Source organism: Dendrobates tinctorius, unplaced genomic scaffold, assembly GCF_039654945.1.
Source record: "Dendrobates tinctorius isolate UK_male_01 unplaced genomic scaffold, ASM3965494v1 ptg000090l, whole genome shotgun sequence".
Taxonomy (NCBI): domain Eukaryota; kingdom Metazoa; phylum Chordata; class Amphibia; order Anura; family Dendrobatidae; genus Dendrobates; species Dendrobates tinctorius.
In genome coordinates this window covers 5628745-5646962 of record NW_027361758.1, presented here as the reverse complement: position 1 = coordinate 5646962, position 18218 = coordinate 5628745, and the positions used below count along the sequence as shown (strand labels likewise).

At 42.7% G+C, this 18218-nt stretch overlaps 2 protein-coding genes across 2 annotated transcripts in view; both read left to right on the top strand.

Annotated features, from left to right (window-relative positions):
* The window catches only part of LOC141098343 (zinc finger CCHC domain-containing protein 8-like), a 236587-nt gene that overhangs the window by 98494 nt on the left and 119875 nt on the right, over positions 1-18218 (top strand). The window lies entirely within an intron of this gene.
* Positions 9138-12322, top strand: LOC141098342 (uncharacterized). The gene is made up of 2 exons (XM_073586029.1): positions 9138-11613; positions 11698-12322. Exon 1 carries the CDS (start codon positions 9386-9388, stop codon positions 10691-10693), a length of 1308 nt encoding a protein of 435 aa, XP_073442130.1. The 5' UTR covers positions 9138-9385; the 3' UTR covers positions 10694-11613; positions 11698-12322.

Genomic DNA, 18218 nt, shown 5'->3' with positions numbered 1-18218 from the left:
ATCGGCCGATACTTGCTGTATCGGAATTCCGATACCGACTTCCGATATTTTTTCAATATCGGAATTCGGCATCGGAATCGGAAGTTCAGTTGATTGACGGCCTGACGTCATCATGATGCGCGGTGTGTGCGCATCATGATGCGCCGTCATTTCGGGCCTTCCGGGGGTCTCTGCCGGCCTGCCGGGGGGCTGTGCCGGCCTGCCGGGGGGCTGTGTGGACTGCCCGGGGTCTGTACCGGCCTGCCGGGGGGCTGTGCCGGCCTGCCGGTGGTCTGTGCACCCTGTGGGGGTCTGTACCGGCCTGCCGGAGGGCTGTGCCGGCCTGCCGGGGGGCTGTGCTGATGTCCGGGGGTCTGTGCAAGCATCGTCCGATGGGACTACAAGTCCCATCGGGCGATGCCTGCTACCATGACAGTGATTGACACATTAGCCAATGATGGGACAGTAGTAGTCCCATCATCCGGCTAATGTGTTAAATGTTAAAAAAAAAAAATAAATAAAATACTACATACATACTACATGCATGCTACATACATACTACATGCATGCTACATACATACTACATATATACTACATACATACTACATACATGCTACATACATACTACATGCATGCTACATACATACTACATGCTACATACATACTACATGCATGCTACATACATACTACATGCATGCTACATACATACTACATACATGCTACATACATACTGCATGCTACATACATACTACATACATACTACATACATACTACATGCATGCTACATACATACTACATATATACTACATGCATGCTACATACATACTACATGCTACATACATACTACATATATACTACATACATACTACATACATGCTACATACATACTGCATGCTACATACATACTACATACATACTACATACATACTACATGCATGCTACATACATACTACATGCATGCTACATACATACTACATGCATGCTACATGCATGCTACATACATACTACATGCTACATACATACCACATACATACTACATACATACTACATACTACATATATACTACATGCATGCTACATACATACTACATGCTACATACATACCACATACATACTACATACATACTACATACATACTACATGCTACATACATACTACATGCTACATACATACCACATACATACTACATACATACTACATGCTACATACATACTACATATATACTACATGCATGCTACATACATACTACATGCTACATACATACCACATACATACTACATACATGCTACATATATACTACATGCATGCTACATACATACTACATATATACTACATGCATGCTACATACATACTACATGCTACATGCATGCTACATACATACTACATACATGCTACATACATACCACATATATACTACATACATACAATACATTCATACGATACATACATAGACATACAGTACATATAACATAGAGTAACATACTTACCAATACTTGTCACATTGTTCCCCGAAGCCATTGTCTTTTCCGGAATAAATATTAACATAACAAACCACAAAAATACTCACCCACGATCCGAAGCAGTCCACGAGTGTGTCCCACGACGATCTTGGGTAGAGAACTGCAGCATCAGATGATGCTGCCGTTCTCTACGGGCTGCAGGAATCCAATGACGGAAGGTAGGTATCCTTCCGCACTGTATTCCTCCGCCACTTAAAAAAAAAAAAGTCCCTAGTCTCACTTTATGCCATTGCTGCGTGGGAATTTCCCACACAGCAATGGCATAAAGTGAGACTAGGGACTTTTTTTTTGTATTCCTCCGCCACTTAAAAAAAAAAAAAAGTCCCTAGTCTCACTTTATGCCATTGCTGCGTGGGAATTTCCCACACAGCAATGGCATAAAGTGAGACTAGGGACTTTTTTTTTTTTAAGTGGCGGAGGAATACAGTGCGGAAGGATACCTACCTTCCGTCATTGGATTCCTGCAGCCCGTAGAGAACGGCAGCATCATCTGATGCTGCAGTTCTCTACCCAAGATCGTCGTGGGACACACTCGTGGACTGCTTCGGATCGTGGGTGAGTATTTTTGTGGTTTGTTATGTTAATATTTATTCCGGAAAAGACAATGGCTTCGGGGAACAATGTGACAAGTATTGGTAAGTATGTTACTCTATGTTATATGTACTGTATGTCTATGTATGTATTGTATGAATGTATTGTATGTATGTAGTATATATGTGGTATGTATGTAGCATGTAGTATGTATGTAGTATGTATGTAGCATGCATGTAGCATGCAGTATGTATGTAGCATGCATGTAGTATATATGTAGTATGTATGTGGTATGTATGTAGCATGTAGTATGTATGTAGCATGCATGTAGTATGTATGTAGCATGCATGTAGTATATATGTAGTATGTATGTAGCATGTAGTATGTATGTAGCATGCATGTAGCATGCAGTATGTATGTAGCATGCATGTAGTATGTATGTGGTATGTATGTAGCATGTAGTATGTATGTAGCATGCATGTAGTATGTATGTAGCATGCATGTAGTATATATGTAGTATGTATGTAGCATGTAGTATGTATGTAGCATGCATGTAGTATGTATGTAGTATGTATGTAGCATGCATGTAGTATGTATGTAGCATGCATGTAGTATGTATGTAGTATGTATGTAGTATATATGTAGTATGTATGTAGCATGTAGTATATATGTAGCATGCATGTAGCATGTAGTATGTATGTAGCATGCATGTAGTATATATGTAGTATGTATGTAGCATGTAGTATGTAGCATGCATGTAGTATATATGTAGTATGTAGCATGTAGTATGTATGTAGCATGCATGTAGTATATATGTGTTATGTATGTAGCATGTAGCATGCATGTAGCATGCATGTAGTATGTATGTAGTATATATGTGGTATGTATGTAGCATGCAGTATGTATGTAGCATGCATGTAGTATATATGTAGTATGTATGTTGCATGTAGTATTTATGTAGTATGAATGTAGCATGTATGTAGTATGTAGTATGAATGTAGCATGTATGTAGTATGCATGTTGTATGTATGTAGCATGTAATTTTTTTTTTTTTTTTTTTTTTACATTTAACACATTAGCCGGATGATGGGACTACTACTGTCCCATCATTGGCTAATGTGTCAATCACTGTCATGGTAGCAGGCATCGCCCGATGGGACTTGTAGTCCCATCGGACGATGCCTGCACAGACCCCCGGAGCCTGCACAGACCACCGGCAGGCCGGCACAGCCCCCCGGCAGGCCGGCACAGCCCCCCGGCAGGCCGGCACAGCCCCCCGGAGCCTGCACAGCCCCCCGGCAGGCCGGCACAGCCCCCCGGAGCCTGCACAGACCACCGGCAGGCCGGCACAGACCACCGGAGCCTGCACAGACCCCCTGGCAGGCCGGCACAGCCCCCCGAAAGGCCCGTACAGACCCCAGAGAGGCTGTACAAGGGCAGGAAAGGGTTTTTCTTATTCCGATACCGGAAGTCCCATAGACTTGAATGGGACTTCCGGTATCGGAATCGGCGATACCGATACTTTTTTTAAAGATCGGCTGATACCATCCGATACGATACTTTGAATTATCGGACGGTATCGCTCAACTCTACTCACTACTCCTCTGTCAGCACAGCCAGCTCCATAGCCCTCACCAGAAGCCAGAGGCAAACCCGAAAATGAGCTCACAACAGTTGGGCATCCCCACACCATATGTTTAAAATCCGCATCCATTGTATGACATCTTAAACATTCTGAGGATTGGGACCACCCCATACTAAATAGCCGTAGTGGGGTCAGATATGACTGGTGCACTATATACATTTGAGTCATTTTATTATTGGCTGATGGAGATACCCCGGTTGGAGAACCAAGGATCTCCTCCCAATCTTCATTTTGGATATCTGGAACTAGAGACCTCCACCTCTCCCTTACTGACGATAAAGCAGAGTCCGAGCCCGCGGACAACATGTAAGTATATAAGGTAGATATAAGACCCTGGGGGCCTTGTGATTTGAGAATCCCTATCAAAGGAAAGGACAATATTGCTTGGGTCGTATTTCTGTTACGTAAGTGTGATTGAATTGCTGATCTAAGCTGTAGGTATCGAAAAATTGGGACCTCGGGACACCGTGTTTAATTTGCATTTGCTCAAAGGATATTAGGACATTGTGATCATATAAATCATTAATCGAGGAAACATTATTTGAGATGCAGAATTGAGTGGACGGGTGGTTTAATAGCATCGGGAAATAGGAATTATTCCATAATGGCATTCAGCTATAATGTCAACAAAGCGAACCACTCGTTAAAGTTGTCTCCAGACTGACCTTGCCAACCGGAGTAAGGGTAATAATCCAGAGACGTTAGGTTTGTCTACTTCTAAATAATATAATAAATTTTTGGCACTCAACTTGTTGCAAAGTGAAGATTTTTATTTGCAGTCTCAATAATTAGACGTTTCGGCTTTAACATACAAGCCTTCATCAGTAAGCTGCAAATCAGATACAAATGTACAGTACAAGTCAAAGGCTACATAGTGTACAAATAATTAAGATAACATACAGTGGATAACACAATGTATTCATAGTAGTGCACTAGTGATGGATGGGACGGATTGAGGTATAGGGAAAGGGAGGAAAAAACATTTCTTAGGAAAAAATTAAGGGAAGGAAAAAAGGGGGGAAGGTATATAACCTACCCAGACTGCTCTCTTGAATAGATCTGCAATGTATCTAGAGTGACAGAGAAGAGAGTACATATGTAGTATATATAATAATAATTGTACTAAGTTAGTAACAGGAATCAGTGGTCCGTCACTACTCACTCAATAGTAAGGTACCACTATGTTAGTGGTGTGAATGGTCTGATCCGTGTTGAGAATGATTCTCATTCATCTTGAAAGAAAGGAAATTGTGACTATAACAGAGGACTAAAATGTAAATGTACCATGTTTTTATGATAAATGCCAATGAAGTATTATGGATACCAACCGATAAAAATTTGTAACTGGAGTAATCTGTGAAGATACCGTAAAGAATCCTATGTGAGGGGTCTGTAGATCATAAAAAACAAAGAAGTTTCACTCAATGTATTGGGGAGTTAAAATTGACAACGAGCCACCAATAGATTTACTCACTTAGTGTCAGATTAGGAATCGACTGTAGGTTTCAATTCCATAGAGAACCCTCACCACGCTGTGTGATGTAGCTGTTAAACAGAAACGTATAGTGTATGAGGGGTTAAGTAGCGCTACAGAATAATATATATATAGATGTCCAGTTAGGAGTGGGCTTACCGTTGGTGGGTGGCGGCGTGATGTGTCAAGAAGAACGCGGTATCCACCGCTTGTAGCCAGGGTGCCCATAGCGTGCACCGTGGATTTTAAATAGACGGTGGGCGGGACATCATTAGATTGATTGGACCGCGTCACCGGAAGTGACGTTGGCGTCCATTTGAATGCGCTGATAGGCTTAGTGAGATGAAGGGGCGTGTTGTGGGAGGTGGCGCTGGAATGCTCGTCATTCTACAGAACGTACACAGGCGATTGTGCTTCCTGTGTTGAAGCGCAGAGCGAATGTTTGTAGAGAGTAAAGTTTAAGCGAACGTGCATGTGGTATTACATATGGATGCGGTTATATCTAAAAAAGAAAATGATTATGTAAATGTGAACAGTATGCAGATTGAGCAATCTATCTTAAGCCAATGTAGGTAAAAGTTTTTTGTTTCATAATGTCCTACATGAGAGTGAGTTCAAAATATCTCAATTGGTGTTCCAAATCAAGAGAGATTCTAATGGATGAAAAATAGAAAATAGTTTAAAAACTATAATATGTAAAAAAAAATTTTTTAGATTGAAGGAGGCAGGAGGGGGAAGTCCGAGGGAGTAACAAAGACAATCGGTGACATTTGCGTGTAGTTCAGAATTGACGACTCTGCAAAATCAAAACAATGCGTTAGAGTGAGGCAAGAATGACATGACTTAATGGCAGAACACATTACCATATATATGTGTTTATTGAATCACAGGACTATATGACTATATGTTCACAAATCCCTTATATGAAGGACAGTAAATCATAGTCCCTATTAAGGCCCTTAGGTGCTAAAGTATGTAATTCATGTATCCAAAAGGCCTCTCTTCTCTTAAGGAGTTGGATACGGTTGCCGCCTCTACGTGGAGGGGGCACATGTTCTATAACACAAAATTTTAATTGAGGAATGGTATGGCCTGCCGTGATAAAATGATGTGGTATCGGTAATAGTGTATTTCCACACCTGATGGTAGATTTATGTTTACTTATGCGGTCCCTGATGGACTGGGTGGTTTCACCAATGTATAGTAGACCGCAAGGGCATTTGATCAGGTAGACCACATTTGATGTGTCACAAGTGGAGAAGTCCTTAATTTGGTAGCGTTTCCCAGAATGGGGATGGTGGAGATAATCCCCCTTGAGTACATTATTGCATTGATTACAATGTAAACACGGGTAAGTACCTGTTTTGGGTGTGGAAAGGAATCTTTGTGTAGTTGATCTTACTCCTGAGCCTATGTCTGCTCTGATTAAGGTGTCCCTAATGTTTTTGGGGCGTTTGTAGCACGGTAAAAAGTTCTGTTGAAATTCTGTAACCTCCGGATGAGCTTCCTTTAGAATGCCCCAATGTCTACGTATGGAATGATGTAAGATCTGCAAATATGGATGATATGTGTGAACAAAGGGTAGACGTCCTGAGACCCCACTCCGGTGCCGGATCGGGGGTTGTCGTGCTTGGTCAAGTAGATCTGAAGGGTAGCCCCTTGTGCGAAACTTGTCATGCATCTCATTCAGTCTGATATTACTGGTTGTCGGATCAGAGACAATCCGTTCAACCCTCTTGAATTGTGATACAGGTATGGATCTTTTGGTGGAGGGGGGGGTGTAGGCTCCTGTAGTGTAGTAAACTGTTACGGTCGGTGGTTTTAACATATAAGTCAGTGCTCAAATATCCCTCCGTGTTCTTAATGATCCTCGTGTCCAAAAAACTGACTGTGTGTTCGTTTCTGGTCATAGTAAAAGATAGGCCCGGCCAGGCCATATTCAATGTATTGAAAAATGTGTCTAATGTGTCAGCCGGCCCCGTCCAGATGCAAAAAATGTCATCAATGAATCTCTTCCACAATTTACAGTGGGTTTTGAAGGAGGGGTCTGGGTAAACAATATCTTCTTCGAATGTTGCCATAAACGTGTTTGCATAAGGGGGCGCGACATTAGACCCCATCGCGGTCCCTTTGGTCTGTAGATAGAATGTGTCCCCAAAAAGAAAGTAATTTTTAGTGAGTACAAGGGTTAGTAATTCAATGCAAAATTCTATCACATTCCTATCCATCTCGGATTTAGACAGGCGTCTCTTGACGCAATCAATACCCAATTCATGTGGAATTGATGTGTAAAGATCTTTAACATCGAAGGACACAAGAAAGGAGTCCCCGGGAACTGGACCTAAATTACGTAGGACTTTGAGGAAATCACCTGTATCTAATAAAAAAGAAGGTGCTTGTCTCGTGAGAGGAGTCAGAATTTTTTCTAATAGCATAGATAGTGGTGATAGGATGGAGTCAGTAGAGGCTACTATTGGTCGGCCAGGGGGACAGTCTAATCTCTTGTGAATCTTGGGAAGAGTATAGAATACTGGAGTAATGGGGTCAGTTTTAATCAAAAAGTCATGTGTTTTCATGTCAATTATACCCCGTGTGGTGTAGTCTGTAACTACTAAATTTATACAGTCTCTAATGTTCCTCACTGGATCATAGGGTAGGACTGTGTAGACAGAGCTGTCATTTAATTGGCGCAACACTTCACGTATGTAATCTTGTTTGTCCATCACTACAATAGCGCCACCCTTGTCAGCAGGTTTGATGATAATGTTGGGATCTTGACGAAGTGCTTCCAGAGCTTGGAAGTCCACTGTGTCAAGATTAGGAGAGACATGTAGATCACCTCTCTCTATATCCTGACGTAATCTGAAAAATGCTTTATCGATAAATTCGATGAAGGATTCGACAGCGTGTGAGGACGATGGTGGCCGATAGGTGCTTTTATTACGAAGTCTCAGGCGGTCGATGGAAATAGGACATGGAGTGATGGATTGAGGTCCAAAAGTCTCCTTGTCCTTTTTTGCAAAATGGACCAATAGCCTGATACGGCGGTAGAATCGCTGTAGATCCATGTCTTTGAAATTTGATTCTCTTTCTCTGTTCAGTATCACGTTTATGCTGGTCGATAATCCCTTTGAGTTTATCTTTCAGAGTGGTGAGTTCTTCAGATGTACTAGATGAGGCCAGTTGTGACTTATTAATGGATGTCTGCAGGTGCTCGACAGTGAGAGTCATCAAATCGAACGAGCATTTATTTAATATCTGTTCAAATTTCTGGCAAAAATCTGTAGAGTCACTAAAAAGTGTTGGTCGTAGCGGAACCCGGAGTCCTCTTGGAATACGTTGGACTCGGAGATATTCTGATAATGTTGCACAATGTAACTCAAGATTCGTCTGATGCCTCAATTCACGCTCTAGGTCTTTCCCTCTTGTCTCCTTAGGTGGGACTTTAAGAAAATCACTAGAGAAACTAAGCTTGGACAAAATTGCATTAGTTTCTTCTTGGTTGTAAGAGAAAGTTAAGGAGGACATAGTAGCCAGTGTGCACACGTAAGGATGAGTAGATCAACAAATATATCGTGGCACTACTGCGTTGGTGCACAAAAGAAGGTTCCCACACCAGTATAAATAATATAATAAATTTTTGGCACTCAACTTGTTGCAAAGTGAAGATTTTTATTTGCAGTCTCAATAATTAGACGTTTCGGCTTTCACATACAAGCCTTCATCAGTAAGCTGCAAATCAGATACAAATTTACAGTACAAGTCAAAGGCTACATAGTGTACAAATAATTAAGATAACATACAGTGGATAACACAATGTATTCATAGTAGTGCACTAGTGATGGATGGGACGGATTGAGGTATAGGGAAAGGGAGGAAAAAACATTTCTTAGGAAAAAATTAAGGGAAGGAAAAAAGGGGGGAAGGTATATAACCTACCCAGACTACCCCTTTTTTCCTTCCCTTAATTTTTTCCTAAGAAATGTTTTTTCCTCCCTTTCCCTATACCTCCATCCTATCGCCACTATCTATCCTATTAGAAAAAATTCTGACTCCTCTCACGAGACAAGCACCTTCTTTTTTATTAGATACAGGTGATTTCCTCAAAGTCCTACGTAATTTAGGTCCAGTTCCCGGGGACTCCTTTCTTGTGTCCTTCGATGTTAAAGATCTTTACACATCAATTCCACATGAATTGGGTATTGATTGCGTCAAGAGACGCCTGTCTAAATCCGAGATGGATAGGAATGTGATAGAATTTTGCATTGAATTACTAACCCTTGTACTCACTAAAAATTACTTTCTTTTTGGGGACACATTCTATCTACAGACCAAAGGGACCGCGATGGGGTCTAATGTCGCGCCCCCTTATGCAAACACGTTTATGGCAACATTCGAAGAAGATATTGTTTACCCAGACCCCTCCTTCAAAACCCACTGTAAATTGTGGAAGAGATTCATTGATGACATTTTTTGCATCTGGACGGGGCCGGCTGACACATTAGACACATTTTTCAATACATTGAATATGGCCTGGCCGGGCCTATCTTTTACTATGACCAGAGACGAACACACAGTCAGTTTTTTGGACACGAGGATCATTAAGAACACGGAGGGATATTTGAGCACTGACTTATATGTTAAAACCACCGACCGTAACAGTTTACTACACTACAGGAGCCTACACCCCCCCTCCACCAAAAGATCCATACCTGTATCACAATTCAAGAGGGTTGAACGGATTGTCTCTGATCCGACAACCAGTAATATCAGACTGAATGAGATGCATAACAAGTTTCGCACAAGGGGCTACCCTTCAGATCTACTTGACCAAGCACGACAACCCCCGATCCGGCACCGGAGTGGGGTCTCAGGACGTCTACCCTTTGTTCACACATATCATCCATATGTGCAGATCTTACATCATTCCATATGTAGACATTGGGGCATTCTAAAGGAAGCTCATCCGGAGGTTACAGAATTTCAACAGAACTTTTTACCGTGCTACAAACGCCCCAAAAACATTAGGGACACCTTAATCAGAGCAGACATAGGCTCAGGAGTAAGATCAACTACACAAAGATTCCTTTCCACACCCAAAACAGGTACTTACCCGTGTTTACATTGTAATCAATGCAATAATGTACTCAAGGGGGATTATCTCCACCATCCGCATTCTGGGAAACGCTACCAAATTAAGGACTTCTCCACTTGTGACACATCAAATGTGGTCTACCTGATCAAATGCCCTTGCGGTCTACTATACATTGGTGAAACCACCCAGTCCATCAGGGACCGCATAAGTAAACATAAATCTACCATCAGGTGTGGAAATACACTATTACCGATACCACATCATTTTATCACGGCAGGCCATACCATTCCTCAATTAAAATTTTGTGTTATAGAACATGTGCCCCCTCCACGTAGAGGCGGCAACCGTATCCAACTGCTTAAGAGAAGAGAGGCCTTTTGGATACATGAATTACATACTTTAGCACCTAAGGGCCTTAATAGGGACTATGATTTACTGTCCTTCATATAAGGGATTTGTGAACATATAGTCATATAGTCCTGTGATTCAATAAACACATATATATGGTAATGTGTTGTGCCATTAAGTCATGTCATTCTTGCCTCACTCTAACGCATTGTTTTGATTTTGCAGAGTCGTCAATTCTGAACTACACGCAAATGTCACCGATTGTCTTTGTTACTCCCTCGGACTTCCCCCTCCTGTCTCCTTCAAGCTAAAAAAATTTTTTTTACATATTATAGTTTTTAAACTATTTTCTATTTTTCATCCATTAGAATCTCTCTTGATTTGGAACACCAATTGAGATATTTTGAACTCACTCTCATGTAGGACATTATGAAACAAAAAACTTTTTCCTACATTGGCTTAAGATAGATTGCTCAATCTGCATACTGTTCACATTTACATAATCATTTTTTTTTTAGATATAACCGCATCCATATGCAATACCACATGCACATTCGCTTAAACTTTACTCTCTACAAACATTCGCTCTGCGCTTCAACACAGGAAGCACAATCGCCTGTGTACGTTCTGTAGAATGACGAGCATTCCAGCGCCACCTCCCACAACACGCCCCTTCATCTCACTAAGCCTATCAGCGCATTCAAATGGACGCCAACGTCACTTCCGGTGACGCGGTCCAATCAAACTGATGATGTCCCGCCCACCGTCTATTTAAAATCCACGGTGCACGCTATGGGCACCCTGGCTACAAGCGGTGGATACCGCGTTCTTCTTGACACATCACGCCGCCACCCACCAACGGTAAGCCCACTCCTAACTGGACATCTATATATATACATTATTCTGTAGCGCTACTTAACCCCTCATACACTATACGTTTCTGTTTAACAGCTACATCACACAGCGTGGTGAGGGTTCTCTATGGAATTGAAACCTACAGTCGATTCCTAATCTGACACTAAGTGAGTAAATCTATTGGTGGCTCGTTGTCAATTTTAACTCCCCAATACATTGAGTGAAACTTCTTTGTTTTTTATGATCTACAGACCCCTCACATAGGATTCTTTACGGTATCTTCACAGATTACTCCAGTTACAAATTTTTATCGGTTGGTATCTATAATACTTCATTGGCATTTATCATAAAAACATGGTACATTTACATTTTAGTCCTCTGTTATAGTCACAATTTCCTTTCTTTCAAGATGAATGAGAATCATTCTCAACACGGATCAGACCATTCACACCACTAACATAGTGGTACCTTACTATTGAGTGAGTAGTGACGGACCATTGATTCCTGTTACTAACTTAGTACAATTATTATTATATATACTACATATGTACTCTCTTCTCTGTCACTCTAGATACATTGCAGATCTATTCAAGAGAGCAGTCTGGGTAGGTTATATACCTTCCCCCCGTTTTTCCTTCCCTTAATTTTTTCCTAAGAAATGTTTTTTCCTCCCTTTCCCTATACCTCAATCCGTCCCATCCATCGCTAGTGCACTACTATGAATACATTGTGTTATCCACTGTATGTTATCTTAATTATTTGTACACTATGTAGCCTTTGACTTGTACTGTACATTTGTATCTGATTTGCAGCTTACTGATGAAGGCTTGTATGTGAAAGCCGAAACGTCTAATTATTGAGACTGCAAATAAAAATCTTCACTTTGCAACAAGTTGAGTGCCAAAAATTTATTATATTATTTATACTGGTGTGGGAACCTTCTTTTGTGCACCAACGCAGTAGTGCCACGATATATTTGTTTGTCTACTTCTAAAAACCCCTACACGCAATCAGTCCCTGCAGCATGAGCCAGATGGCTCTCCGAGTTAGGCAAACAATTATTAGGCATCCATCTACTCGGGGCTCTGACTTGCCCAGCCAAGTAATATAAAAAGAAATCCAGCAATGCCGCCCCGCCCAACTGTTTAGACCTATGTAAGGTAGACAATTTGAGTTTAAGGTCTAGTCTTCCCCCATACAAAGGATGAGATTAATGAATTTAGTCCTGAGAAAAAGGATTTAGGGATCAGTGCTGCACTATGTTGGAGAGAGTAATTGAGTTTGGGGAGTAGGATCATTTTAATCAGGTTAATACGTCCAGAGACAGATAATGGCAGTTTACTCCAGATAGCAAATTTAAATTTAACAAGATCTAACAACGGAAGAATATTCATTTTTAAGTCGAGTCTACTATATTTTGAAATATTTATTCCCAGGTACTTAGTTACAACAGGCAATGGGGATAACGTTTCAAGGTGATCCATTGGACCAAGGGAGAGAGGCATCAAGGCGGATTTATCCCAATTTATGTATAATCCTGAATAATTACTGAATTTGTCTATAGTAGCAATGACATGGGCTAGTGTTTCTTCTGCTTTATCCATTAATATCACCATATCATCAGCATATAAGCCAATGGTATCTAAACGGCCCGCTATTTCTATACCTTTAATGACTGGAGTGGAATTTACACGGATCACCAACGCTTCAATTGCAAGCGTGAAAGGGGCCGGGGAAAGGGGGCACCCCTGGCATGTTCCTCTTGCCAAAGAGAGCGATTCGGATACAGAGTTATTTATTAATATTCAGGGTTTTGGTTTCATGTACTTCGATCATATCCACTTCCTAAATTTGGAACCGAATTCATATTTTTGTAAACATACAGATAAAAATGACCTCTCAAGAGAATCGAAGGCCTTAGCCGCATCCAGCGAAGCCAAGGCCCATTCATTATCTGGCACTAGGGAACTGTACTGGACCACTGACTGAACTCTCCTAATATTAATAGATGTATTTTTCCCGGGCATGAAACCAGTCTGGTCTGGATGTATTATTTCTTGTATCACCAAATATAATTTAGTGGCCGGGATTTTAGTGACGATCTTATAGTCCACATTTACCAATGATAAGGTGTGAGATGATCCACATTCAAGAGGATCCTTCCCCTCCTTCCTAAGCACTACTGCCTCATAAAAGGAGTCCGGTAAAGAACCTTCCTCCCAGGTCCTCTGAAACACCCTCAGAAGGAGTGGTGCCAAAACATCCCGATATTTCCTGTACATTTTTATAGGAAATCCATCCGGCCCAGGCGCCTTCCCAGAGGCCATATTCGCTATGGCTTAATTTATTTCCTCTATCGTGAAGTCTGCATCCAGAAAGGCTTGTTGAGTGGGACTCAGTGTGGGAAACTTTACATCTGATAAATACTCAAGGCAGTCCGAAGTGCAAAAACATCCTCTGGAACTATATAACGTTTTAAAATAGTCATGGAAACTCTGGAGTATATCGCCCGTTAAGGTTACTATTGAGTTATTTAGTGTCATGATCTCAGTGCGGGTTTGACTCGCACATGTGGGGTTAATGTCTGGAACCAGTGCTGATGACTGGCACTTCTGAGGTTAAAGGTTATTATCCCAGTGCAGGCATACCTGCACACCTGGGGCTCATTATTGTGGCCTCTCCCTGGTTCTGGGAAGGCTTCTTATGGCCTCAGGAAGCTCCTATCCCCGTCAGTTATACTTTCGCCCTTGGCAGAGTGTGTTGACCCCTGAGTGTGTGTTTGTGCTGTGTTCTTGTTTGCCTGATAACTTGGTGTACGACTCGGCCTGTTCTCTGGATACTGCTTGTTGGATTCTGTTTGGTACCTTCTATGTCTGTTTGGCTTTGACCACTGCCTGTCCCCGACTATCCCTTCTGTCTCATCCCTGGTACTTTACTGTTATCCCTGTGTATGACGCGGTTTGTCTGACTTTGAGTATTCCTGTATAGTATTTTGCCTATCTCTGGTAGCAGGACGCTAAGCCCCGCCCCCTTGCAGTCACATGACCGTAGGTCCTTCACTGCTCACTGACTTCAGCTTCTCCAGGTCCTGTTTGCCTGAACTATCCGGCCGTGTCTGACCCCGGGCCCTTCTGCAGTGTGGGTGAGTCCTTGCTCAGCGGTGACTGCACGCCGACCCTAACAGGACCATAACATTATAACTGACAGTTAAGTTTTTTTTTTTTTTTTTCTCTCTGCTGAGAAATATGGATCCCATACAATCTCTGGCTGAACAGATGAAAAGTCTGAGTCAGTTGTTTCAGGCTTTATCTCTGGAGCAGCAAGCTCTTGCTCGTTCTCAGCAGCAGGTTTCTGAGACAGTGCGGGGGGCTTTAGCTGCTGGATCTCTGGGGGCTGGGGCGAGTGATGTTGTTTTGGTGTCTCCAGAACCACCTGTTAAACTGCCTGGCTTCTTTTCTGGGAACAAAAAGGAGTTCAGGGTCTTCATGGAGGGGTGCAAACTCTTCTTTAGTTTGAGGCCACGTTCCTCTTGGGATGAAAGTCAGAAGGTAGGGGTGATTATGTCTTTATCAAGAGGGTCCCTTGTTATGAATGGGTCACCGAGGAGGAAAAAAACCTAAACAAGCTAAGCCCAGAAAAACCAGAGAGGTTGGTAACTATGCAGATTGCAGATCCCTGATCTTACCACACAACTAGAAGCAGCCGTGGAGCGTGCCTACGATGAACCTAGACGCCTCGTCACGGTCGGAGGACTAAATAAGCCTAAAGCAAGAAAAGGGAAAACTAACTGCCCCAGAGCAGACCCCAAAGGAATAGACAGCCCCCACACATGTATTGACAGTGAAACAAGATGAAAACACAAACACAGGTAGGAAAATAGGCTGAGCAAACGATGGGGCCCAAACTAACTAGAAAGGAAAGACACTGTCTGCAATCTGCAAAACACCCTACAAAAATAATGTCCAACACTTCTGATAGCAAAAATAACCCTGAAGTCACTAGACTTCTCCCACTATATCAGCACTCTGAAATATTCTGAGACAGAGCAAAAAGAGGCCAAATAAGGGGCAAATTGGCAAACACAGATAAATAAGAGTGGAAATACAGCACAGCCCATTCCGGGGCTGGCTGACAACAAAAAAACTGAAGAAACCAACAAAATCAAGTGTGAACATTAACAGAGAAACTTAGCTTGAGCTGACTGGAACAGAGCTGAGAACAAAGACCTGACAAGCAAGAAGTATCACCAGCAACTGAATAGGGCGTCGGCTGCCTTAAATCTGAGATTCCTGAAGTCCAATCGTCATCCTCATTCTCAGGTGGCAGATCACCACCGATCAAATCAGCCTCACTACCTTCTGTTACCACCAGAGGGAGTCTGGAAGGAGAACTCACAACTGGTGAACCAGAGAATGAACTCACAACAGTACCCCCCCCTTGAGGAGGGGTCACCGAACCCTCATCCACGCCACCAGGCCGATCAGGATGGGCCCGGTGAAAAGCACGAACCAATCTTTTGGCATGAATATCAGAGGCAGAGACCCAAGAATTATCCTGACCATAACCCTTCCATTTGACCAAATACTGGAGTCTCCGTCTAACCAAACGAGAATCCAATATTTTCTCTACCTCATATTCCACATTGCCCTCAACCAACACAGGGTGAGGAAGTGCCGCCACAGGAACCACTGGCTCAGCAAACCTCTTCAACAGAGATTTGTGAAATACGTTATGGATCTTGAACGTAACTGGAAGAGCCAATCGAAATGAAACAGGATTAAGAATTTCCAAAATCCTATAAGGCCCAATAAATTTTGGCTTAAACTTAGGAGATGCAACCTTCATAGGAATATTCTTAGACGACAACCAAACCATATCACCCACTTTAAACCGGGGACCAATGGTCCTATGCCGGTTGGAAAATCGCTGGGCCTTTTCCTGAGAGAGTGACAACTTATCCACCACTTGGTCCCATATCTGCTGCATTCTCTTAACCACAGTGTCCACACCTGGGCAGGACGAAGATTCCACTTGCCCTGAAGAGAATCGAGGATGAAACCCAAAATTACAGAAAAAGGGTGACATCAAAGTGGCAGAACTAGCTCTATTGTTCAGCGCGAATTCGGCCAAGGGTAAAAATGAGACCCAATCATCCTGATCAGCAGATATAAAACATCTCAAATAAGACTCCAAGGTCTGGTTTGTTCTCTCAGTCTGTCCATTGGTCTGGGGATGAAACGCGTCGGAGAAGGATAACTGAATTCCCAGATTGGAACAAAAGGCTTTCCAAAATCTGGAAACAAACTGGACTCCTCTGTCGGACACAATGTTCTCAGGAATCCCATGTAACCGAACCACCTGTTGTAAAATCAAGGGCACCAACTCAGCGGAAGATGGCAACTTTGGGACTGGTACAAGATGGACCATCTTTGAAAATCCATCACAAATCACCCAGATAACAGTCATTCTCTGAGAGACAGGAAGATCAGAAATAAAATCCATTGAGATATGGGTCCATGGCCTCTTGGGCACCGGCAAGGGCATCAACAACCCACTAGAACGAGAACAGGGTTTAGACCGAGAACAAGTCCCACAGGACTGTACAAAATTCCTGATGTCACGAGATAAGGCAGGCCACCAAAAGGACCGACTCACCAAATCTCTGGTACCAAAAATACCTGGATGACCAGCCAATGCGGAGCAATAAATTTCAGACATCACTCTCTTTCTCCACTGGTCAGGAACATACAATTTTCCCATAGGGCAACGCTCAGGTTTATCCTCCTGAAATTCCTCCAGAGCACGTCTCAAATCGGGCGAAATGGCAGAAAGAACTACCCCTTCACCTAGGATGGTAGTAGGCTTGGTCACACTAAGAGAATCATGCAAAAACAGAAGCCGCGGAGACACCATCACATGTTTCTCAACGCAACCAATGACTAGCCAGGTCTTTCACCGGGAAGGAACAACCACGGGAAGGGCAGTCTCCAATGAAGGAAACCACCTATGCCAAAACATGGTATCCATCCACAGACAGCTGTTTCGGGGTATTGCCCCTCATCAGTGTGGAGTAGGAAACTGGCTAGTAGGAGCAATGCCTAGTAGAAGACTATGAAAAAATGAGGATGATTGACCTCATGGAGATCAACATCGGACACTGCGGAGACATCATCACGTGTTTCTCAACGCAGTGATTCTAGAGCACTGCCCCCATCCCTTATGGGAAATATGTAAAACATGCAAAAACAGAAGCCGCGGAGACACCATCACATGTTTCTCAACGCAAGCAATGACTAGCCAGGTCTTTCACCGGGAAGGAACAACCACGGGAAGGGCAGTCTCCAATGAAGGAAACCACCTATGCCAAAACATGGTATCCTTCCACAGACAGCTGTTTCGGGGTATTGCCCCTCATCATTTATTTCCCATAAGGGATGGGGGCAGTGCTCCAGAATCACTGCGTTGAGAAACACGTGATGGTGTCTCCGCAGTGTCGGATGTTGATCTCCATGAGGTCAATCATCCTCATTTTTTCATAGTCTTCTACTAGGCATTGCTCCTACTAGCAAGTTTCCTACTCCACACTGATGAGGGGCAATACCCCGAAACAGCTGTCTGTGGATGGATACCATGTTTTGGCATAGGTGGTTTCCTTCATTGGAGACTGCCCTTCCCGTGGTTGTTCCTTCCCGGTGAAAGACCTGGCTAGTCATTGCTTGCGTTGAGAAACATGTGATGGTGTCTCCGCGGCTTCTGTTTTTTCATGTTTTAC

Bases quoted from the DNA above. Each gene is read 5' to 3' on its own strand.
- LOC141098342 (XM_073586029.1), top strand. From the start codon at position 9,386: ATGGATAGGAATGTGATAGAATTTTGCATTGAATTACTAACCCTTGTA.